This window comes from Emydura macquarii, unplaced genomic scaffold, assembly GCF_026122565.2.
Source record: "Emydura macquarii macquarii isolate MOO-44397 ecotype Brisbane River unplaced genomic scaffold, CSIRO-AGI_Emac_v2 contig_719, whole genome shotgun sequence".
Taxonomy (NCBI): Eukaryota; Metazoa; Chordata; order Testudines; family Chelidae; genus Emydura; species Emydura macquarii.
The window spans coordinates 8456986-8483278 of NW_027130856.1; the positions used below are offsets into that span (position 1 = coordinate 8456986).

Sequence of the window (26293 nt, forward strand, 5' to 3'; positions counted from 1 at the left end):
CATGATAACTAAGAGGAGAAATGTCTAGAAGAAAAAGGTTTCTTGTCACTTAAATGGGTGACCTACCTGGTGGATAACTTTTTATTTTCTTAATAAATATGTAATGTTTTGTGGTCAAGCTTTTCTAAGGAACACTGTTGCCATCTTTCTCCGCCACATATGCCCCCCTGTACTAGTTACCTTCATTGCCTGGTTTCCTAAATGAAGCACTGAAGACTGTAACATGTCTGCTTTGAAATCAGACTGAGCCCCAACACACTCATTTGCTAAATTCATAAGGAAGGACAAAAGAGCTATTTGCCCTTCATTATGAATTTAGCAAACAAATGTGCCTTTAAATAACTAGACTCTCAATGGGAATCTTGCATAAGTGTTTCTTCCCCGGTAACCCATATTCTTCCCCTTGAAGCAATAACCAGTGCAATAAATGAACTAGTTAACTACTTGGTTAGAGAAAATAGTCACAGCATTTCTGTATGTCGGGAAGCATAATATACTGTGTCCATATGGTCTACAGCAAAAAAAAAAAAAAGCCCTGAAATCCCTTTTGTAGCATCCCTTCTTGTAAGCTGCCCCTTAGGCTTTTCCCAGATAAACTGGCAGTATGTTTTTATTCCCTACAGTGCAGTTCTCCCTTCCTTTCTATCAGGTCCTAGGCATATCCGTCAGCCCAAATGGGAGCTGAGTTTGCAAGCTGACAGGGGATGGAGAGGGCTGGTGGTGCTGATGTCAGAGCCAGGAGACAGTTGTGATTGGATCTAATTAGACTTTGCAGCAGCAAATAGACAAGCTCCCTGCATGATTGGCTTCAAAGTGGCTGGTGCCAAACAACTAGCAGAGGTGCAAAAAGTAGAAGCAGTGCATTTACAGCCCTGATAAAGGAAGGCAGCCAGAGTGAGAGCTACCAGGCTCTTGAGCAGTCTGTACCTTTCCACAGTTCTCACTACGAGCATTTAAGCATGTCAGCTCAGAAGATCAGAGACACTTAACTCAGCTGATACCAAGTGACAGAGAATAATTAGAATAAAAAACCACATAGTACTAAAAAGTGAACCGTATCCGCAGATCTTTAAAGCAGAAAGAACAAGAGGTGAAATTATACAAGAAAAAGGCCTCTACGTTCTTGTTTACTGAACTACAGTAATGACATCAGTTCTGGGGAACAACAGAGCTTCTGGAGGTCCAAGCAGTCAACTAAAATGCAAGTCCAAAAGGAGGAGGAGGAGGAGATCAAAGAGGAAAGGTAAGGTTTGCTTTCCCTCTACCTTTCTTTTCTCTCATTTTCTCTCTTCCTTGTTCTCTCTCTCACTCTGTCTGTGCTGCTGCTGCTTTTGTTGTCTATTTGTTTTGGATATATGCACTTTTAGTAGCCTCCAGGATGCTGTCTACACAGAATGCTGGGTACAGAGGTTGCGAATTACCTCACAATTTCATGTAGGCTGTAACAAAGAGAGTTTTGCAATTGCTGGAAGTAAGGGGATGCCTGTAGAACACAGGGATTGTTATTTTGTGAAAGGAAAAGGGAAATGTTTTGCTTCTTTCTTTCTTTGTACTGGACTGAATCAGTTTAATTATCCAGCTATTGCAGCACAACGCAACAATCCACAGCTAGTGCTTACTTTGACCCTGTCAGAGGTAACATTATCACATGATTCCTAATGAAATAATACATCTAGCTGTCCTAGGAATTAAAAAAGGAAATAAAAAGAAGCAAGACTTTTGCCAGTATTTTTCAATACAAATCACCTTCAGATTCAAGAGTTCTTTGTACCACTGATACTGGTTTTCCAATAACATGGAAACCGTTCTTATTTATCTGAATATTTCTCCTGTGACAATTACTAACTGCCTAATAAGTCTCACTTGCATATGTCATATGAAGCAGAAATTTAGTATGTAAAAGAGAATACCATCTTGTTTGTAGTGAAAGAAGCTGGAAATCAGTGTGGGGAGAAAAATAGTTTTCTGACAGGTTGCTACTTACAAACAGTTATTTTTGCCTTGTTATTAATATTGCCTAGGCTTGCTGAATTAAAATGAGTAAATGCATTAATTCTGATCCACTTCTCTAAGGAAACCTGCATTATAGAAATGCTAGATTACTAATAACTCCAAAAAAAGTGAAGCTACAGAATGTCACTGAAGACTGAGTGTGCCTTAGATAAAACCTTTTTCCGAGACAGTCCTGCTTTCTCACATAGAGGGGATAAGACGCTACTGCCACATTCTTGGTGTTATGCCTGAACAGTTAAAGTTAAGATACTGTGAATATTTTAAAGTCAAATAAATTGATATAATAAGCAGAATGTCAGAAATGCCCAACTGCAATTTGTTAGACTGTAAAGATGCTAATACAAAAGGGTTTACCAGAGCTGTAAATTCCACCTACTCTGTAATTGTCATTGCTTCAGAGGCCTAAAATAAGTTTCTGTCAGCTAGCACATCAGCTCAAGCTGTTCTTTTAAAGCCTTTGAGTACATTAATTTCCAGAATGTGAAGAAGAAATAACCAGACAGTTTGGAGGCCCTAAATGTCAATTATCCATGTGTCTTTTAATTATTGCCTCATGTGAAAGCCATTGGGCGCACATCCTGATAACTTTCTAGAAAGGCTTTAGAACAGGCTTTCTGTGGTAACTTGCAATTAACTAGCCAAATGCTGAAAGACACACTTTGAATAATTGGATTACCACTCTATGTTTATCAGAAACTCCATCTTTTTGTTCAAAATTTTAGTAACAAATAGTGCCCTAAACATAAGTTAAACAATCAAACATGCATACGTAAAAGCAATCTTGAAATAAAAGAGTGGCAGCCTCCATATAACCTTGACTTATTTCCACAAATCTTTAATATTTTCTAACATCTGATATCAAATGGGCTTCTACAATTGTGCTTTATGCTGTATCACAAAAGAAATATTATCTAATGTATTTAGCAGGGGAAAATCCCCCTTCCCACCCAAGATTTATGTGGATTAAATCTATTCGTTTGTGAAGCTCTCTCTTTTTACCTAAACCTATCTCTACTGACTTTGTAATAAGTTATATGTGCTTTGGCAAACCTACCTGTCAGTAAGTAAAAATTTGGCCACAGGCTTAGTTATCCTAAACTTGGCTACAGAAATGATTCATTTAACTATAGCAGAAAGATTCCCATGCTTTCTTTCAAAGGCTAATTACACCTGTTAGTTTTGTTTCTAAGACAACAAACAAAAGTGAAGGTCTTTGATCAGGTGCAGTTTCCTATAAACTCTGTGTTTTTCTGAAATATGGAAGTTAGGCGTCTTCTAAACACAGCAAAGTTGCTAAATGATAACGGTTTGAAGAACACACAACTGGAATTTGGTAGAATTCCTGAAAGGAATTGATACATTTGTCCAATAGTAGACTGACAACTTTCAGGAGCTAATTTCTGATTCCTTGCAATATGTACACTTGTAACCAGTTTCTGAAAATTTTAGCTGGTTAGCATGTGAATTGTAAGAATGGTGGTTGTGCTGTTATTATTCTGATTTTTCTTTCCATAGGCTCATTAGTGCTTACTCACAAAAAATCATATGTACATAAATATATGACGACAACTTAAGGAACACCCAATATTAAGCCTCTTGGATCTGGCTTTTTAGGGCAAACCAATTTCCATACTGATTGTATTTAAAAAATTTTTTTTTACTAAGACCTGTTAAACAATTTCTGGTATGAAGGTGTTGTTTAATGAATCAGATACATTGAGCACTCAACAAGAAAAATGTTTATCAAGCCCCTTAACGGAACACATCTTTTACATGGATAAATACCGGTCCCACTGTTTTGCAGATACTTCACACAATGTAGTCTATTTTAATCAATCGAGAAAACCTTTTTAAAGGATTATTCCAAAGGTTTATGCATTTAACTATTTTCCAGTGTGTGTGTTACTATCCACAGCAAATACACTTTTGGCAGGTGTTTTTGAGGAAAATAAACACGTGTGTGTGTGCGCACACACGCGCGTTTGTGTGCGTATACAAGTGCACACAAAGACATGCACCTCAGTGCTAAATTTTAATTTAGTAGAAATCAGTGTGAGAAAATTAAATATATATATAGAGAGACAAACACTCTTCAAGGGACATTACAAACAGATTATTTATAGAAATAAATGTATTATACCAGCTATACGCTACATATGTGATGTATTTTTTCCCCAGTTTAGTAAGTTGTGCTACTTTGAAAAAAAAAAAAAAAAACGAAACAGGTATGGAGTAGAAGCAAGTATTGCTCTTTTTTTATGCCATTCTTCCTCTCTTTCTGATTTGACTTCCCATATTTTTGTTCATTTTCTTACACTGAACGATGTGAATTTTAATTCAGTGCCTCTGTGTATCTGTACATAATCTTTTGCTGTGTTTGGCACTATTCTTTAGGAATTACCTCAGAGGCAGTTACACCTGTGAAAAACGAACAAAGTACATTCTGCAAAAGTTAAATTTCTGCATTTATTTAGGATAAATACAGTGAAAAGGATATACTGTAATAAGGACAGGGACTATTTCTGTATATGTAAATCAGGCAGTAGAGAGTGTAACTACCATGTACTGTGTGGTTTCAGTGTTCAAAGATATTGCTCAGTTATTACTTTACATTCCCTGTATTATGTTTGTAGCGACGGAGTTCAGGGCTTAGTTAAGACCCTAGTATTAGTGGTAAAATCAAATGTCCATGCAGTGCATACCAGCATATTTACATAGAAATTTCATTTAGTTTTACACTACTTGCAGAAAGTATACTGGAAGGCTAAAATATTCTGATATTCATAGCTATTTTGTAAGTGATTAGAGTTAGGAATAGTTGCACTATCATTCAGAAAATTACAATTTTAATGATAAGTAAATATAATTTCTGAAAGGGCAGATGTAAAGACATTTGCCAGAATATCAGCATGCTAATTTTCTGTAAATTCCTAATGGCAGTTCTGTAGCAACATTAATTTCATTCTTTTAATCTATGTCTATGTTATGATCTGGCTTTAGAAAAATATGGTTAATAATTTGGATAAATCCATGTTAACATTTAGTGGGTTGTGTGAATTTGCAAGATGTTTTTTGTTGTTTTGCAAAGGGACCTGTGTGTTTGAAACGTAATAGATTATAAACAGATTACTGGCAATTTAGTTCTGTGCCCTGAACAAATTCTGTGCAGATATAGAAAGGGCAGGGCAAGAACTTTAAAAAGAAAGTTTGTTTTCAGAGGAAAATGCTTAAAATTGGATGAAAATAAAACAGAGTTGTGACATGCTGATCATGCTAAAAAAGGCCAAACTTTTATAAACCTTCCTCATCTTGGTGGAAATCAAACTTTTGAATTTTAACATGAAATTGGTGGGGTGGAATGTGTCACTGCTTCATTACTTTCTGATACATGACAACAATTAAATGTACTCATTGTTTGAGTGTAATTTCTTCAAAGCCATTTGTTAAATTTAATAGTAGAAAAATGGAGGGAATCAGATATAAACACAAAGTGAAATGCTGCAATAGAAAGAGAGAGAGCTGCACTTGCCACTGATACTGAGGGGCAAGAAATAAAAGTTGGCAAAATAAACCCAGTAAGTGTAGCGGATGGGTGAGAGATGCAGGATTCTGATGCAATGAAATTCCAGGAAAAATTAATTAAATTGAAAGATTGTGCTAAGGATGGAAAGAGGAAGCCAGCTTGGTTCTTCATCATTCTGCAATGCCAAAGTAATAAATGAGCATGTTTCATCTTGGCTAGGTTCAGGGACACAACTCCTTCTCCACAACAGGATTGTGTCGTGCTTCAAGATGTGCTCTGCTTATCTCATTCCCTGACAGCTCAAGAGGAAGGGACTGGATTTGGTGATAAAATTAAATTGATTAAGCCTTTATCCATCATCTAATTTAGAACCTTTTTTTTTTTTTTTTTTTAAACTATTACCTCGAATTTCTAGTGATCCGTGTAATGACAGCAATTTGAGATTGCATCAAGGGCATTAGCTACGATGGCAGAACTTAAATTTAGAATAAATATATGAGATTCATGAGTCCATATCTAAATAGCAGAGGATTAGGTTATAGCAGAATTACCTCTTCCTAGCAACAGCGCGTAAGTGAGAGGACAATAAAAACTGAGCATTTTACCTTATCAGAGAGAGCAAAATATTTTGGCTTAACCTTAAAATGTTTATGTAAGGGAGAAAAAACACTAGCATACAAATCAATAATATATCCACATTGTAGCTGTGCACTCTTTGTAAATAGCTATTTTTTTTTCAAACAACTAGAAATTAATTCAGGTTTTTTGCTTCCTATTACGGCCATTCAAAATGTCTTAAAGACACCCGCAACGCAACACAATGCAGAAAATGACTGTATGTCACTTAAGATCTGTCATTTCTCTTTGTGAGTTGAGCAGGTAAATTTCCCCCCACGGTTCTAAACAACCAAGCCACAAAACTCCAGTTTGTTAAGCAAGATTAATGAAATTTTTAAAACATTTACGACAGCCCTTTCTGAAGTTTTACTGATACAAATGGGAAACATTGCACTAAAAATTAAAGGTCATTTGAAATTGCTTAAAGAAATATCAAAGCCACCAAAGGTCTGTACAAACAGTTTTATTAGTGTTACTTCCATTTATGTCTGTATGTGATAGTAAAAGAAAAAGTGAAACATTAGAATATCTAATATCCACTAATTGAACTACTTGGAAACACTCCTATCCAATATGCAATAGGTTTTGTGAGTCGTAATGAACCTAAATTGATTCCTACATTTAAAGCCAACTATCTCTACAACCTTCCAGGCAGTTTACAGTTTTTCTTTGTAAACTATTAGTTATCCAGACAATAGAGCTGATATGCATCAGCACATACATCAGTCTAAAAGGGTCCATGATAGACTTGACATTTTTTATGTATCACAGCCTGATTTCCCTGTAAATTACATAAGGTCCTCTAGTAAATAAAGTGCTTATATTTCTTTTCTATCTGATCTTCGTTCCCTGTTGGCTGAATTGTTTGAAATTCAGACAACCTGGCAGAGTTTGCAAAAGCATGTTGTAATTGTGAATGTAACAAAAGAGCACTTCGTTAACTCATGGAAGCAGCTTATCAACTCATAATAGTGACGAAACCTTGGTAATTCATAAAATAACCAAATGTGGTACCTTTAGTGTACAAGTGATCCAGTGGCTTATTGTTAAATTTTCTTAATATCTCTCTTCTTTAAATGGTGTGGGGGTTTTTCTTTTTAATATGCAATGAGAGAAAGTTTTTACTATTTATTTGAAATATGTAGATATATTTCTGAGCTCTGAATTAACCATAGCCACTCAAGGCTAAGAACTGGACATTATTGTGAACAGTTCAATGAAAACCTAAGCTGAATGTGCAGCAGTCGTGAGAAAGCCAGACAGAATGTTAGGGTGCAAAAGGAACAGGATGGAAAGTGACACTGCAAATATTACAGCGTCATTATATATATGAATGGTTCGCCCTCAGCGGGAATGCTGTGTTTAATTCTGGTCACCTGGTCTCAAAAAGATATCACAGAAGTGTAGAGATCTAGAGACATGTGACACAAAGAATTAGTGATGTGGAAAGTCTTTCATCTGAAGAAAGGAAACATGAGAGGGGAGATGGCAAAGGTATACAATTATTTAATGGTGGTAAGGAAAGTGAATCAGGTGATCCTCCGTGCCTATTGTGACCACTGAAACTGAAAGGCAACATATTTAAAACTGATCAATGGAGATCTATTTTTACACAACACATAATGAACCTGTGGAACTTCGTTGCCTCCAGATATTTTTGACTTGAAGATCTTAATAAGTTTTTTTTTTTTTAATCCTGAATGTTGGAGACTGGACTTGATCCTGCACCATTGAGATAAGAGGAAAGTTTGCGATTGACTTCAGAGGGTGCAGAATCAGGCCAGAATGAGAGTACCCATTGATGCATTAATAGGATTTTATTTTTAAATAGGAGATACAAATCCTCGTTCTTCAAGGCATAATCTATCCACTAACTAATGAGGGGTTAGGAGGAAGTTAAGGCAAGTTATTCAACACTGTTCACTGTGGTGTTTCTTGCACCTTGATTCCTACATTCTTGTGTTGCTGCTGACACTGAAAACACTCAAATGTATGTAGAAAATTACTGTATTTCCCCTAAAACCACATTGGTTTTCCACATTTCCCCTGCACCCTATTCGTGAAGATGGGCTAAAACTGAATCCTGTTGTCTTATTTTGCTGTTGTGGAAGATTTAAAATGCCAACAGTGAAATAGCTAGAAAAAACATTGGGTTAAAAATGACATTTATGGGTAGATAATGATTTCTTTTCAAGCAAAAGAAAACCAGTGATATGAAATGACTGCCAGATATTATTATGATTATTATTTCTTTGTATTATCGTGGTACCCAGATACCGTAAATCTTTTATAATCTGTATAGTTACATCTGTGGATTAGTCCTGCAACCCTTAAGTAGTCTTACTTGTGCAATTGGTTCCACTGAACTGAGGATTGGGCCCCAAAGTAGTCTTAACTGCAGCCAGTTTGGGATATATTGTTTGGAACTAGGAAGTCATTTTCTTTTATGGGGTTCAGCAGTGCTTCACAACTAGATGAAGTGTGACTTTACTATCTTTAGATAATCTTTGCTCTCTATAAGAGAAACTTTGTTCAAAATTATTAGTGGAGTCACCTCTGTCTCACTGTTAATGAAACACCAGCAAGACAAGTCAAAGCACCTGAAGGTGTATGAGAAAAAAAATTGAACGTGACAGACTTTGTATCTCCTTTCTTGTGGAAAGAGATTTACACAAAATTAATTTTAATATAATTGCCTGGTTCTTCCTTCTTCTTAGAAGCTGCAAAATGGCTCTGTATTCTTTAAATTGCTGTGGCGGGACCTTGGGGGAAAGAGGGAGCAGTTAGATGCCATGGCAAATATGAACCAGAAATAAATATCAAACAATGGCTATGAAGCCTGCACTAATAACATATTAGCCTCATACCAGGCCTGAAGCTGCCACCTCTCTACCTGCATTGTAATTTCATAGTAAGATCTTACTCAGCCTAAGCCAGGGTGGTAGAATTGTGCCTATTGCACGCATATATATATATATATATATATATATATATATATATATATATATATATATAATGGACTCCAGCTGCTCTAGACATGCTAAATTGATGGGAATCATAAACCCTAGGTTGTATTAGGAAATAGTTCTTAAACACAGTGGAGTCCAAACAGTTCTTACTTAAATGTGGGTTATTATTGGTTTTTATAATATGTTTAAGAATGTTATATAGAGATATAGATATAACATAAATGCACACACACACACATAATATTCCCAAATATATTATAGCTAAAATAAAAATGCAAAACCATCCAAAGAAAATAGCACATAGCAAATAAAAAAGAGAGAAATATATAAATGGAAGGAATTCTTTCTAATCCATAGTTTTCAAATTATATCTATAGTATATGAAAGGAGTGCATTTTGCTCCTTGTTTTTTAAATTTAGTCACCATGCACAATAGCTAATTTAAACAGGTTTTCTTACAATTAATTCAATGTTGCAGACCCAGATGTTAAATGAAAGCATTTAACATGTTAAAAATTAGTGGGTTTGGTTTAAGTCCCTTCATGTGCTGATCTTTCTTCAGCTGCGTCGATGGCAAAACTCCCAGTGAGAACAGGAGCAGACCCTAAGCTTGTGTTTCCTATCATACTGCCACAAAATACCTGCAAGGTGCATAGAGATTCCTGAGTAGTTTATAAGTAAAATGAACTTTCATTAGCTGATATCCAGGATGTACCTTTCTTTCCCATTGCCAATCACTTCGGTTCAGATGTTCAAATTTATACGAATAGTAATTTAGGGGGGAATCACAGCTGTCTGTATTGTCTCTATCTATTAAGCAGCATAGACAGTAATTAAATTGCAGCTCAGCTCTTGCTGTTTATATCTTTAAAAGTTTAAAAAGAACAGTGTGAACAGAAAATGTTCCCTAATGTCATTGACAGAAGATTTCGAGCTGCTAACTGCTACGCAGTGTATTAATTGATCTGTGTTGCAGCATTTATTTATGCTCAAGCATCTGAGATATTTGTCTGTAAAATCTGTTATTTTAAAAATCACATTTGACTCATCGTCACCTACGTTGCTTTTAAAATGACCAAATGTACAGGCATCTTCCATACTCCACAAAGATTTATTTTATTGACTGCCGTATTCACAACAAATACCTTATGTGCATTCAGTTGAAAGCCATGAGCCTAGTTACTTTATGATAAAAAAGCAAAAAAATCCTCATACTACAAAGTCTCCAATATTCAAAGACATGCTAAAAAGGGGAATACACAGTGTTCAAGTATAAACACTACTTCAATTCCCCTAGCACAAGGCAAGAGCAAGACTCCTTACGTGAACTTGTGTCCTAACAATAGTGTTTTGTAAAAGCATACCTTTCCCCTGCATTCAGTTGCTAAAAGAATGGAGAATTTGTAGATCTAACTCTAAGAATGAGCTGGGACAAACTGTAAACAGTGAGGATGAAATGCAGTCAGACACCAACTTGTCATGCGTTTCCCGCTCTCAGTTGTTCTCAAAACCAGATGCAGTTGTTAAGGTCTTCACCTTCTTCAGTTAGTGAGAAGTGAAATAGAAATCATGATACGTTGCTCTTATAAGTCTGGTTTGCAAGAGTAATAGGTCTAATATAATACCTTTTACAGAGCACACTTTTACAGATGAGTTATAGACCATGCACATTTTGTTAGCCAGATATTATGCTCTGAATAAATGGTATCAAATTCAAAAATATACTTTGAGTCATTGATGTGCTAGAGGGTTCTTGTGAGGACTCCTGGGGGTGCCTTGTTAATATTGCACCCTCAGACTGGAAGGTGTTTTCCCTGCCTGTGACAGAGATTATCCTCTTTCTTCAGATAATTCTAACTCATCTCATCCAAAAAGGACTCTTACTATATAGAAATGCAACATCATTGTCATAATACCTGATACCTGTGCTTTGAATATTCAAAGCACTTATGCAGAAATTATCATATTAAATCTCAGTCAGAGAGGAAGACTACCTAAACTTCACAGGTGAGGAAACTGAAAAAGAATAGTTAAGAGATTTGTCCGTGGGCCTCAGTGTCATGTTTAGAATTCAGGAATGTATAACACCCAGTTCTCTGCACTAAACCCTTACTTACATTTCAGAAGCAACTTTTTGCCTTTGGAATTCATCAAATTGTACCAAGTTTTCTCTGTAGAATATTTTTCCAGGAGAGGACTGCGCCTGGTAACCCTGGCCATTTCAAATTTTGGAAGTTGAACAATGTGTCATACTGCAGTGTCAGTATTCACAATACAGGAACAGAGTGTAACAGTGTAACTCTTTTAATTGTGATGGAGCTAAATTTCTCCCATAATTGCTAGTGCTGTAAACATGGTAGAAGATTTATGGAAAGCTGAGTGAGAAAATAATTGTTGGGAACTACTTCTTCAACTATTAGAGGCATATCATTGGTTTTTTGTAAGACAAGTATATATGTGTAACATATATTTTCTAACTTCTGGTGTTAAAGGGGAATTTGTATACAGAACTGATTGGTATGGGTAGGGATTTTTCTCAAACACAATGAAATGAAATGATTAATTAATTTAAAAGATGTAAGGACTTTCAAGTTTACCTAATTTTGTGCAACATTTATTTTTTATCAGAAAACTTCATCATAATCCCTGCATTTATTCTTTGTCAGTAATTTGTTCTGTGTATGTGTGCCCATTTGCTGAAAGACCACTAGGTTGCTGTACTGTAGTTAAGAGCAGTTTCCATTATAAACTGCATATACTTCTTAGCCATAAATAATTGCTATGAGCTAAAACATGGCAGGCAATTCAGAGATCAAGAACAGTTTTTAACAAAACTTGGAAAGAATCAGCTTGCTGATTTTGTAAATTATAGGTTTAAAAAAATTACTAGTATCTGCTGCTATTTTTCATTCTGAAAACTGAAAAAAAAGTCTTTTTAAAAAAAGAACAGAGAAGTTGTTGTGGTTCCTTAGTTGATAATGTGTATTAGTGACTTTATTTAGAACAAAAAAGCCACCAAAATAAAAGAAAAATAAAAGCCACCAACAAATTCCTTTCCTTCATTTATTTAAACAAATTCCCAAGGGTTTGTAGTATGCTGACTTCAGCTGTATGTGAATTGGCATAATAGAAGCTGTCTCAGTCTTTTGCAGTAATGACTGAAAAATGTCAAAGGATAACTGTAAAGGCTCCAAAGAAGCCATTATTGTAACAATAATGATTATTGTTATTAAACAAAGTTTATTTAACCCTCCAGACACATGAATTGCATCGTTTTATTGTCTTTGTCTTCTACCAACCCCCACCAAAACATCTTTCTCTGTCACCCCCACCTGTTGTTCTTGTCTTACATGTCTACACTGAATTGTAAACCTGGGTCTGTGGGATCTGGCCTTGTGGACTCAGTGTTTCCAGGCCCGTCCTTGAGCATCTACACTTCATTGTAAACCTGCAATTGCTGGACCCAGGACTCACAGCAATGCCAATGTGTCCATACTGCACTATGCAGACCTTCTGACTCGGGTCTACAGCTTGAGCTGTGTATATACTGCAAAATGACAGGGCTAGCCTCCTCACCCCACACCAAAGAGTCGGAGGACCTGGGTCTTGAGTGCTTGCTGACCTGAGTCAGACTGAATTGTGTGTGGATGGAAGGGGGGTTGGGCTCAAAGCTGAGTCAGAGCACTGGCTTAGTATGCTGTGTAGACATACCAAAGTCCAGTCATACAAATCCTTACTCATGGAGAATACTTATTCAAGCAAGTATGGGAGTCCTTATGTGAGTGTGGGGAATGCGGGATCAGACCCTGAGATTGTATAATGTCTTCAGGGCAGGGATCCCGTTATCTGTTTGTCCAGTGCCATGCTGTTCCAAGGAATTATGTCCCTGATTCAGCACAACACTTCAGCACATGCCGAAATCCCTTTGAAGTCAGTGGGGCCTAGCACAAGTTTAAAGTTAAGCATGTACTTAAAAAGCATTGCTGAATCTAGGCCTGTATAGGTAATAAATAATAGTAATTATCCATGTGGTAAATAATTCATATTTTCAAAAGTCCTTAATATACATATTTAAAGGCATATGCTTTAAAAGGCGCCTTCAAACACATTTTTCCATTAGGTCTAAAAATCACTCTGGTACTCACGTACTTACACTATGTGAAGGATTCATTTTCCCCTGAAAATCTACTCTTTAAAATAATAAGAGAGCAACATATAAAGTATGTTTCTGCCATACTAAGGTTGAAGCAGAACCCAATAAAAGCAAACATATTGAAAGTTAAGGGGCTGACATTCCTTTCTCCAAAACCCCCTGCTGTGTCTCGGTACTGCATGAGGCTGTTATATAGTCTCTCATTCTCATGTATTCAGCAATAGTGAGCCACAATAGGGTGAAGGATGGCTCATCAAATTTGACTTTAAGCCATCTCTCTGGTGGTGGTTTGCATAATTAAATTAATATTACCTATGCTAGTTTTGTATGGTTTTACATAAATGGACACCTATCCGCATACACAGTCATACATACAAACCGTATCCTTTTACTCTAGTATATTGTGATAAAGGTTATGCTGCTTCATTGCATGAGGTTAAAAAAAGAGGCTTTTCAATAATCTTCAGTGTACGTTTTGTGTGTTCAAGACATATAGGTAGACAGACATACTACACCATATATTGTTATGCATGCAGTCAGGCATGCACACAGTCACCAAATCTGTATACAAAAACATACTGTGAAGTTAACAACATTATGGCGCCCTGACTGACTATAGGAAGCAGGCTTCGATCAATTCCGTTCCAAGAGATGGCTTCTCTGTGCTGAATATTGACTAGAATATCACGTAAATTTCTCCACAACAGCTTGTTTCAGGAACTTTCCCCAATAATGTAGATTAAATTAAGTTATTTCTGCTGCTTTAATGCATATTCATCAGATAAAAGCCCAGACAATTATTATGATAGTTTCTCTAGCAAGTGGAGTATGTTTTAGGATTTGATGGACATGGGATTTGATGAAGTAATCTCAGTGAAATTTTGTGGATTTATTTTTGTGATGGGGGTTAGTATAAAAAGTGAGAATGTAAGCAGATTTTGAGGTGATTTCATTATGTTTTTGCATTTGTTTGCTTTTACCACTTTAAACCTAGAATAAGTTCATGCTTTGAACAAATGCAAATCTTTTAAGTCAAGCACTGACCCACACAAATAAATGCTGCCTAAGCAATATATTAGAAAATAACATTAATAGTATGCAATAAAGTTTCTAAAGTAATAGATTCTTAATATATTTGCTTTCTTAAACAGAAGGAAGAATCAGGAAAAAAAATTATTTTATACTTTTGCACAAGTTTACATGTTGTTATATATATATGCTTGTGTAGTAAGCATATTAAAATACAAATTTGGTTCATAATAAGTAGCTAATACAATTGATAACAAACACATTATGGTCTATGGGAAAATGCAAATTGAAATCAAAGAACAACTTTACTTTTTTTAATTGAAAAAGGAAAGAAAAGAAAAGATTGGTAGCAAAATTGAGCCAAAGAGACCAGGAGTCCGATCCTGTTCCCATTAAAATCAATTGGAACAGGATCAGGCTCTATTCCGATTAGGTCACACTCACATGGGTAGTGGCATTCTTTTCAATGCAAATTGACTTCAGTGGCAATACTTATATAATTAGTGTCACATAAACTGGCATTATAAATAATGGGTCGCTGCCAACTTAGTTTCCAATGGAAAATGGAAGTTAGAATTGCACACGCCAGAAAAGCCATTTATTCCATTTCTAGAGTGTATTGCTAGAATTTAACATTACAAGGGTTTAAAAATACACTTGAATAACACAAAAAGTTATCAGACTAGACTCCGCATCTGTTAATTGGCTTGTTGCTAAATAACAGTAGCAGCACAGTATCTGACTTAACAGAAATAGGTATGTTAAAATGCTATTAATTTCTTTACACTGTTTTGTTACCAGTGAAACTTCAGTGCTATGACATGCTTATATTTCATTTCAATTTATACTCCTATACAGACACACTGTGGTTATATGCATATTAATACACACACCAGCATGTGCCCTAGCAATGTTTATATTAACCTACATGCATATTCATATGCAGAGTCTGAACTCAATGAGGGTTTTGAGACTGGTTTCAGTAGGAGCTGGATCAAGCACATACTTGTTAACTTACATTGGGCCAAATTTCAAGGGCAGAATTTGATTAATCAAGTTTTAATTATTGACCATTAAGTGCATGTGAAGATCTTCCCTCTCAGGTGTTACTACTCTCACACTCTTACACTGTGTGAGCTCATCTCCAGTTGCTTTGTCTGATTTGTTTATATTCCAGCTGTCTCCTATTTTGTGTTTAAAGTCTTGCATTTTATTTCTTTATGCAGCTATGATAATAGATAGATTACAAAACCTTCAGTTCAGAATTTTGCTATCATTCTCAAGCCATTTATAACCTTAGCCAACAAGCCGAGATCGAAAGTCAGCCTTGTAGTTAATCTGTTCGTAGCTCATATTCTTCATGAATATTCTTTGCTCTTTTTATTGCTGGTTATATTCTCTTGCAGTGAATTTCACCTGATGTGGGATCCTCTGCATCATGAGGCCATGATCCTGCAATTAACTCAGTGCACACAGTCACCCATTGAAGCTAGTGAAACTCCATGCAGGTACAGGAGACCACATGTGCAGAGTCATTTACAGCATCACTGACCTCAAGCGTTCAAAGTCATGAGTGAGGCCTCAAAAAATGATGTTGGTTTAAAAATTGTGAGATTATAAATAAGTAATAGATTGGTGGTTGGTTATTGTGCTTCTGGCTTTTGAGGCTTTAGGGCACACTCATGGTTTCAAGATTTTCTGTGCAAACAAGAGGGCGAGAAAAAGGAAAACTGTGATTCTCACCTAATCCTATGCTGCTAGCAGGAGAGATTTAAGGAAATCACCAAAAATATGGTGAGATTCCCAACACTATCAGGAGAGTTGGCAACATTGTCTCCCAGTGCTACGAGATGGTGGGAAAAGGCAGGACAAATGTACAGCAGCAGGACAAGGGGGTCCCTGCACCACCGCACCCTGGAAGAGAACACTCCACTGTGACCTGGAGTATTGAGGATGCCTGGAGGCGAGCACAGCAATCACTATTCCATCCCACAGATGGCAACTGTGACCTTTAGAAGGACTATTTTGCAGCTCCGTAAGTTCAGGGATACACCACATGCTTCCCCAATTCCTTGTAGAGTTCTCCATGCTGGCCCATTTACTCAGAGCTCTTGCAGGGAGGGATGAATTTTACCCCTGCAGAACTCTTCTGCATTAAACTTGTTATGTAACTGCTTTGAAACCATCAAGTTCTAAACGCGGGTGTTTCAAACAGCTGGTTGCCAGTTTGAGAGTTTTCAGCTGAAAACAGTGGGACTGGAAATTCTTCCTTCTGATCTTTTCCAGCTCACTGCACAAAGGGATGTGTGCAAGGTACATTCTGTCAAGATTCTGTGCATTCCTGAGGACAAATGGAATAATGATAGCAAAAATATTTATTTGCTTGTCCCTTATCCTGTACTAGTCACTGTTTCAATCTTCAACTAGTAGCATAGAAAAGATTTATTCCTCCGAAAGGGACCGGCCATCACCAAGCGTCCCATAATTTATATGACAATTATTGTTTACTCGCTACTGAAGTGAATAACCTCATGGACTTGCCAGTCCAAGGGACTCAGTCATTCACTTCAGCACGACCTGGGTCAAAAGGGTGACAGCCAGATGTTTTCATACATAATTCTTAAGTACAAATAGAAAAGCCATTGATAGCATTTGTGATACTGCCAGCCGGCAGTCCATTGAATTCTTTTGAAATAATATCTCTTTTGTTATTCATAGGATCTGAGCCTATTAAAAACTCTTACAATATTCTCTTGGTGATGGTTCCAAATGCTACTGTTTGCAGTAGTGTTCACAGAGGCAGCCTGGTTTCCTTGCTTCATCTGAGCTCTACACAGCAGGGAGGGGGGAGAGGCCTTCAATGTGTCAGGACTGCACACTGCTCTGATGAGTGCACATAAACTCTGGAGCACATTGTGCGTTTTAAAGAGGCAGGTCAAGGGGGAGGACCTCGCTGAATGGTTACTGGGTCTTACTACATCAAGAATGGGGTCGCGGAAGCCACTGTCACCCAAAGAAGAGAGATTTCAAGGATACTGGCTGTGGGAAAGAGGGGACCAACAAGCCATCCCCTAAAGACACTGGATGCCTAGAGCAGAGTGAGACGTGGTTGTGCCCTAAAGATGAGTTTATGAAACTGTGAGTGGAACAGCCTCCTCCTCAAACGAACGATGAAGAGAATCAGGACATTCCTCTCCTGCCCCCCTGTCCACATTAGTCAAGTACATACACAAGTTCTCTTCACTTTGAGCAAAAATGAGAAAATCGCCGCAGAGCCTCACAAAGACACATCCGTGTTCTTAATTCCAGCCAACAGAGGCAGTTCGCAGCACCTGTATTCCCTATGCAGAGGTAAAAACTCTGTTTTAACATTATACTTGCAAAGACCCTGGATAATTATAGTTGAGACAGGAAAGTTTTAAAATCAATTAAAAAAATTATAACATCCTAGCTGAATTCTTTCCCTTCCAGAGATACAAGTGTATTTACATAATACAAAGATTCATAACTACCCTATTTTACAATATTGTCCCAAACAATGGCCTGTTGATCCCCTCCCTCTCATAACCCATAGCATGCAAGGCATGACTCATAGACTTAAAGGTCAGAAGGGACCATTATGCTCATCTAGTCTGACCTCCTGTACCACACAGGCCGCAGAACCTCAGCCTGCACTGCTGCGTAGAAGTTGGCTGAAGCAGGGTAGCCAGGCTCCCTCTATAAAGACTGTGGATGCAAAAGGGGACAGAGAAGGCTACACAGTTGTCCATGAAAAGAAACTGGATATTGTGCTAGATTCTACATTGCTCAATTTCCACAGAGCACAACACACAAGTCTATTCTAGCTGGAAGCCAGTTACAACTCCATGAGTTTCTGCCCAGGCGAAGATTAGAGCAGCTTGGGAGTTGCTCTAACTTGTGCCAGCTGGCAGTGGCCCCTAAACATTGGAGCTTGGGGAGGTGGTGTAATCGCTAGCTGTACTGGCTATACTCTCACATGTACCAGGGCAGTGGTTTTTCAGTTTGTGGTCTGTAGACCTCTGGGGTCAACAAACTATGTCTAAGATTTCCAAATGGGTTTGCACCTCCATTCAAAATTGTTTAGGAGTCCGCAGATGAAAAAAGGTTGAAAACCACTGTACGAGGGTTATCGCTAGATGGAGAGTTATACAGTGTGTGCACCTTTTGCGCCACCTAGTGGTGTAAAGGGAAAGGAATAGACTATCAGTTTAGGTCCATTGTCCTTTTAGATTACAAGCCCGTTCAGTCAGAAATATGTCTTCTTCAGTGTTTCACCTAGTGCTTTGCTGGTGCTCAGTAAATAACTGTAGTAGGCTAAAGGAAACACAGCAGGTGAAAGGATCCAGGTGTTGTTAGGAAAGTAAGGGATGATTTAGTTGGGGTTGGTCCTGCTTTGAGCAGCGGATTGGACTAGATGACCTCCTGAGGTCCCTTCCAACCCTAATCTTCTATGATTTTATGACGCTATGTAGGCAAGGCAAATAGCAGGGAACCCACACTCTGAAACAGGCAAAGTTTGTATTTAGTTACATTTTCCTTATTATAAAGGCTGTCTCTAATGCTAGGGCCTCATTTATTTCCAAACTGCACAACCCTACGGCCCTCTCACTGTTGTCATTATTGCCATCAGTTGTTTCCCACGGAAATGCTGAATCAAGAAAAGATGGGTGGGAACTGCTATTTATGTTAAAGACCTGACTCGCATCACACTGCATACTGACCATGAACATAGCAAGAACCATCTCATGAGGGAGGGAGGAGGCAGCACTTTGTTGTTTTCCTGGGTTTTTTTGGCTGACATGATGCAGGGACTGTTCTTTAAAAGGTCAGCATTCCCCAATAAGAATCTGAGATACCTCCGTTTCCCTTATGAGTGTAACTGGTATCTCAAATACAACTGCGTGGTAGCTGTAGGGAAATGTGGAATTTTGATTGAAACCACTGACGTATATAAAGAATTTGATCACTTGAAGTGAAGTAGCCCGGTAGAACCTCACTCATGCATGCTAAAAACCATTGTCAATACCAAATTTTATGAACTAGCAAATAAACATTATTAAAAACCCAACAAGGATACAGCATCACAAGTTTATTTTATTCCCTTTTAAAAGTGTAGTTATGGTTCTTTAGACTGTTGGCTGTTCCGGTAGTGGTAGTAGGGAGGCGTATGCCATGTTTTGCCATAAACAGCCTGCAGGCACATGTGTACGTGTCTGTTTAGCTCGCATGCTTTCAGATGTCACCATCTTCCATTAATTATTTGTAGCGTTCATGGTATTCTAGTAAATGTAGAGCCTGACCCTGCAACCCTTAATCCCAGCAGTAGGATTTACACATGTAGGCAGTCCCATTGGATGAGTAAGCGTTGCAACAACTGGCCTTACCATAACGTATTTTGTGAAAGTAACTGAGTCTTAGAAGTTTGAGATCTCTACTGTTTATTGGGGAGATGCCGCTTAGTTGGAATGATCTGTTTTGAGGAGTAGTGAAATGAGACTTAGATTATAAACTCTTTGGGCAAAAGACCTTTTATGGCCATATGTGATTACAAAGCCTAGCACAGTGGGGGTTCTCACTGCTACCTCAATATAAATAATTAATAATAATAATGAAGTATTTATGTTATGCCACATAAGAGAGAGGCAATTATCTAGCTAATGAAATCTTTAATGATTGGTTTTATTTAAAAGAATAATTAAGTCCCTTACTCTCTGTGCATATTCTGCAGTTCGATGTGATCAGCCCAATAACTACTGAAGAAGAAAAGCATGGGGAGTTGGGGAAAGTTGTACTTGATACTGTAAATTAGTAATGCAAAAATAAACAGAAAATTTAGAACATGGAAATCAGATCTGCTCTTTGCTTTAATTTGTTGTTGTATTTGATAGAAATAGCTAGGATTAGAAAATGATTACTAAGAAACACTATTGGTGTACTATATATTTCAAATCACAAAGGAGTGTTTCATTTAAAATAAAATCACTAACAAAAGAATGCATCAATTAATAGGAATCAAATGTTTCTGGTGCTGCAAAAAAAAATAATAAATAAAATAAATAATAAAGCATTGTTGCAACTAGCTTCTTTTTCTAATTCACAGTCACTTATTCCGATTAACTATAAAATATTCCCAGGTTTAGGACACACTGTCCTCCATCGAACACTTAGCAAGAAAAGGTTATTAACATTGAATGGGGACTGTTCTCTCAGGAGAGCTGCAGATAAAATGACCAGGGAAAGAAATAGCACAACTTCTCAAATTAGCATAATTAGTAATTATCTCTTAATAGCCCCACTTGGCTTTGGAGACTTGGCACTTGAAATTCCGCTTAAAGTTCAGTGAGGAAAAACAAATTTCACGCTGAAATGTCTCAATAACACAGCTGAGCTGCTGAGGTAATCGTCTGGTTTAGGTAAAGGGAAGAAGATGAACATATGGATAACTAAGATCTTTCCTGTAAGTACTGTGTTTGTGTTTGCATATGTAAAGCACTCAAGACTTGATTGTACAATTGCATCCTTCTCTTTTGGGAAGCGAGTATGGATGGGTTGGTTAACTTTTCCATATTTCTCTTTTAAGGGGAAAAAAAAAGATGAGGGTAATAACAAACTAAAATGAAGTTGCCTCATCCCTTTGGCACTACAATAATGTCACTTCTTTTACAAAGCTAACTGAAAACGATAATAAGCTAAGACAAACTAAATGGTGGAAGGAAACAGCAGACTTTATTGTAGCCAGTGGCAGAACTAACCCCTTCCCAAACAGCAGTGTTCTTGAACATTTTACTCAGGGCAAAATCAAATGAATAAATGCAAAGACCAATGGTAACCCTGAAGTTTTTCTTTCTGTGGCAGGGAAACAGATGTCTCTCTCAAAATGCTTTTGGCTGAAAGGAAACAAAAGCTGAAGAAAAATATTTACAATTTTTACATAGCTAAAAGCTAGCCCTCTTTATCCCCAGGCAAGGAATAATTTATCAGCTGATCCTGATCTGAGCAATGCTTTGTTATTAATAAGATGTGTTTGATTTACATCCTGCACAGATGGTTTGAAGCCCCTAACCAGAACAACATGTACACGATCGATATGATGCTGCAAACTAGTACGGAATAGGAAAATAAGTTTCCTCATTTTAGCTTCTTTGACAGATGGACAGTGCATGTTAGGAGCCATCACACTGATAATGGACCTATCTGGGATGCTGCAAAAAAGGAAGTGTCAGATTTTGCTGAGTTTAAATTGCCTGGATCTGAACAAGTATGGAAGGCGAATTGCGCTCTCATTTCTGAACAGCTCAGCCTCCACCGGGTGAGGCTGGATGTGCCTTTGAGAAAAAGCCTGAACTCTGCAATGCGTGTAGAACAAAGGGCTCCTCCATTGCTCAGAAATAACTCTCCTTCACTGCCAAATCAACAGAAAATATGAAGACAAACTAGTCAGAAAAGGCTGACAGCTGTTATAAAACTGATAGGTTGACACTCTTGTGACCAGAGGAGGAAAAAAGGCTTGGCTTGGTAACTCTAATTAAGCCTGGCCAAGGTCCATTAGCTCTTCTTCACTTGTACCTTCTCAGCCTCACGCCCTATGGATCACTTTATTATACAGGTTCTAGGTGAGAAATGTGATTAAGCAATCTGCTAGTCTGTGTTTCAGAGGCCCAGCCTCTGAAAGTGTTTCAAATGCCTTTATCAACCAATAAAATTCATTTCAAAATTCAGAAAGTGTCTGAAGGCGAGGAGAAAAAAAAAAAAAGAGATGGAACTGGATCAAAAGAGATGAAATGACATTTTAAAAGTATGGAAATGAGGAGCGTGTGGAGTCTGAATTAACTGCATAAAGAAATCAAAAAAAGATGCAGAAATCTGGCAAAGTCAGATGGAAATATTTGCAGTCTGAAGAAAAGCAGGCAAATGTAGACAATATCATAAGGAGGCAAGCACATTCCCTTCCTTCTCCCTCACATCCCTCCCCCAAATGAGCACTTGACAAATAAATTAAGTTTAGGCACTAACTATGGAGAGAGGGTGCAAAAAAAATCTGATGGACATCTGAGATTTTGCAGCAATATTTCCTGATATGCTGTACATGGGAGGCAGTTGAGAAGAAAATCCTACTAAAGGAAAATGCCCACTCCTTGAGAAGCCTCTTTGTTGAATGATTGATATGCTTCTGCTTTCAATCTTCTTTATAGTATCAGGAACAGAACGTGCTGTTTCAGGACCAGAACTATTAAGAATTTAAAAAAGAAATCTGCAAACTCCAGTTGGAATCAATGGGACCTGAAAGCACTCAGCAGTTTGTACAGGATTGGGTCCTTAAAATTGGTCTGTGGGATGGATTTGAGGACAGAAACAGGATGAGGAGAGAAACACAAAATTACGTGAGCAGAAAAATGCCTGAGGATAATTTGTTGTTTTTTTTTTTTTTTTTAAATAGGCCATTGGGTCATACTGGCTTTGCAGGAAGCATTTAATTGCATCAAGATGATACTGCCAATCTCCTCATTCCAATTCCCCTCTCCTGCTTCCTTTTCCAACTCAGAACTATCAATTCTGGCTTATTTTGAATTGCTAGTATTTCAGCACAAGAAGCGTCAATAAGAATATATTGTATATTACATTTGTTCTTCTTTCAACCAGAGTTAAGTACAAGCTATATTTTCTGAACACCGTAAGAAAATATCAGTATTTTAACTGAGAAAGTAAATTAGAAAACCTAACAGACCCTATAAGGCCTACTCTCCTTCATCTAATAAAAGTAGGTCAATGTTTTATGCTGTTCACATTAGTGTCATTCATTTTAGTTCTACTAATAAAAGCTAATGGCTGGGTAAGCATTAGTGGAGAACAGAATATCAGATAAGAAATTATAATAATAAAAAAAATTGAATGGCAAAAAGAATATTTAAGCACTAAATCATTGGAATGTACCTATAAAATAACTTAAGTTACACCTTCTAACACCCTGATTTTGAAATTCCCATATGCACCATAATAAAAGTGCAAATGAACTGTAACGTGGTAAAACATCTTATATATGTCTTCAGCTTCAGGTCAACTATCAAACACTCAGCAAATGCTAAACATCAGCTTTATGTTGCAGTCCTTATACATAACTTCCATTAAATTCATGCAGTTTATCAGTTGTAAGACTACAGGATCAGCCCATAATTTGGTATGGTTCTGTTCTTGAAATAAAGTAGTTCCTCTTCTTGCTCCGCTTCACATTAATGATAGTCATGTGCATGCATCAAGGAAAGAATAGGACCATGAAAGTTTAAGAATGTTGGGTGGTAATTATGAAGTAAGTGTATAGTAAGGGTTCTGCATACTTGAATTTGATTCTCTTATGGGCAGCTTGATGTTAAAGGAAAATGTACGGTTAGCATATTTTGGTTTTTTATACATAATGACTTTGGGCCTCTTCCTGAAGTCAGACAAGTATTACACCAGCATTGCTAATTCCAAGTATTTGAAAATCAAGTCAGGCCTCGAAAAAGTATGATATTTAAAAGAAAAAAGCATTGGGTTCTTTTTATTTGGCTTTTGAGCCTTTAGGATATGCTTGGGTCATGTTTTCAAGATTTTTTTCCTGAAACCATGAGGGCTAGAAATTTACTTTTTTTTAAAAGAGGAAAGCTGAGGTCCTGCTGTTATCACAGGACTCCAGGCGCTGAGGTTTTAAACAAAGTATCAAGTAGTTTGGAACTTGCGATCAAATAATGAGAATTGGCAAAACAGTCACTTCCAATTTGTAGATTAGAAAAATGAGGCATGGAGGCAAAGACTAACAAAAATAGGAGCCTAAAGTTGGACTCCTAAATCCATATTAAGACACTTAAATCAGTGGCCTCGTTTTCCAAAGTGTTGAGTACCCTGCAGCTCCCCCATCGAAGTTACTGCATACTCGGACCTTTGGAAAAATCACATCTCTTCTTTCAGAGTCTAATTTTCAGAAGAATTGCTTTTTGTTGTTGTTTTTAATTTTGGCTGGAAATATTAATTTAAATGGCCTGCCCAAAGTCACACAGAAGAGCCAAGACTGGGAGCCAGATTTCCTGGCAACCAGCCTTGTGTCTTAACCATGAAAACCAATCTTCTTATGACACCCATTTATCATAATTACCATGTACATGACAAAAGCCAGCAGGTTTATTTAAATACATATTCTCTTTAAAATACATATTTCCTCAATCGAAAATAATGGTAAAGTAAAATACATGTTGTCCAATTTTTTACTAAATAGATTGCTCTGGCTCCTTGGGGGCCATAAAACTTTACTGTGCCAATCTTTGACTCTTTCCTCTTGCTGGTGAGCTGGTACCTTCCCACCGCCAGGTAAGATGAGCTGGATATGTAATATCTCATCCTTTTCAGTACTCTAGAGTGGCTATGAGTATATTTCAAGGACATAGGAGTCTTCCTGGCTGAAAACAAAAAAAGAAAACTGTTACTGAAAAACAGGGAAAAACCTTCTTGGCGAGTGGAAGGTCTTCCTCTCTAAGAACCCACAGAATATGTTCCAATATGTTCCCAAGATTCATTTGGTCGCTATTTGAAGAGGATATTTGTATGACGTGCCTAAATCTGAGCTTAAATAGCTCTTCATACATCAAAACGAAGAATTTGTCCTCTGTTCTTGTTTATTCTTTCATAGTCACACAAATTCCGTATTACATGCTGAGATAAGGACACCTCCTCTAAGCAATTTAATGCATTATTAGCAACTGGAAGGGTCGTGTAATTAAGGGATAAATAGGACGGGTGCCCTATTTCACCAGGTAGCAATCTAGTCAGTGAGTGGAAGACCTGCTGAGCTTGCTTCTCCCTTTAGCGCTAAATCCAGTTTAAGCCTTCTAGGCCATGAGATTCAGAATACACCCATGTGGCTAGGGAGTGAACTGAACCACTCAGCTCAGACTCGGCCAGGTGAAATCAGCACAGAGTCATAGGCAGAATGGCAAGAATTATTCCAGTACGGGTATTTACAAAACTGAGCCAGAAATGGCAGTCTGCAGTGCGGTTGCAGGCTGAACTGGGAAAGGGTTCCAGGAAAGTGTGTGCATACTGGCGGGATTGTTAGCTAGCATGTGAAATGGAGAATGGTGTCCAGCGTTCTAAATGGGGGGAGGGATGAAATCTCTGCAGCAGGGAAAGGCGCACTGGAAATGAATACATGGGTGCTAGTGTTCAAGAGCTGCAGTTCACAAAGCTGCATGCAGACAAATGGAGCCTGGATCGAGACCTCTTTGGAAATTTGGTGCTATTTCCATCTTTTCGCAATCCTGCTGGTGCAGTGGAAAAACATACAGTCTAGCAGAGACTGGGGCATAGTTGGAGGGCTGGCTGGCTGGCTGATATCCAGACAACGTGGGGTTAATATTCGTGATTCTGAGAAAGCCATTGAAGGAAATGGATGAGGTTACTTCAGCACCTTCTTGGTTAAAAGGACACATCCACCATTAGTAGTTAAGGGTATCAAGTGGGAGTCTGGATTAATCCCCCAGCTGGTTTTTTTTATATGTAGGCAGCAGTGATGGCCAAAAGTACATTTTACTTCCAGTGCTTGTGGCAAGAAGGTTGAGGTACTTTTTATTTCTGATGCAGCCCGCACCATGGGTATTCATGCCTTTGCCACCTGAGGCTAATTTACTACCGTGGGCTCTGCTAGGAGCTTCACCGTCAAACTACTCAGAAATCCTATCTAGAGTGGTTTGTGACTGCCTCTTATTAAGAAGTATTTCCAGTGGTGAGCATGTTACTCCTGCACTCTGCTTTACACAGGCTGTTTGGTTTCCAGGTGAAATTTAAGGTGTTGGTTTTGTGCCCCGGAGATGGGGTAGTCTGCCATCAAGGACAGTACTTCTAGTGGTCAGTCCACCCCACCACCTGGTTTTGCCCTTTAAGGGTGCAGTAGATACATATAGAGACCCAAGGGTTCTGGGAATGAATGGTGATTGGGGAAGG

General features: G+C 37.7%; 1 protein-coding gene across 1 annotated transcript in view; it reads left to right on the forward strand.

Moving 5' to 3' along the window:
* Window positions 1-900: 900 nt before the first annotated feature.
* Window positions 901-26293, forward strand: part of ADARB2 (adenosine deaminase RNA specific B2 (inactive)) — a 393127-nt gene continuing 367734 nt past the window's right edge. The window contains exon 1 of the mRNA XM_067542797.1: window positions 901-1243. Coding sequence (XP_067398898.1) covers window positions 1144-1243 — 100 coding nt within the window. The 5' untranslated portion in view covers window positions 901-1143. The remainder of the gene's footprint in view (window positions 1244-26293) is intronic.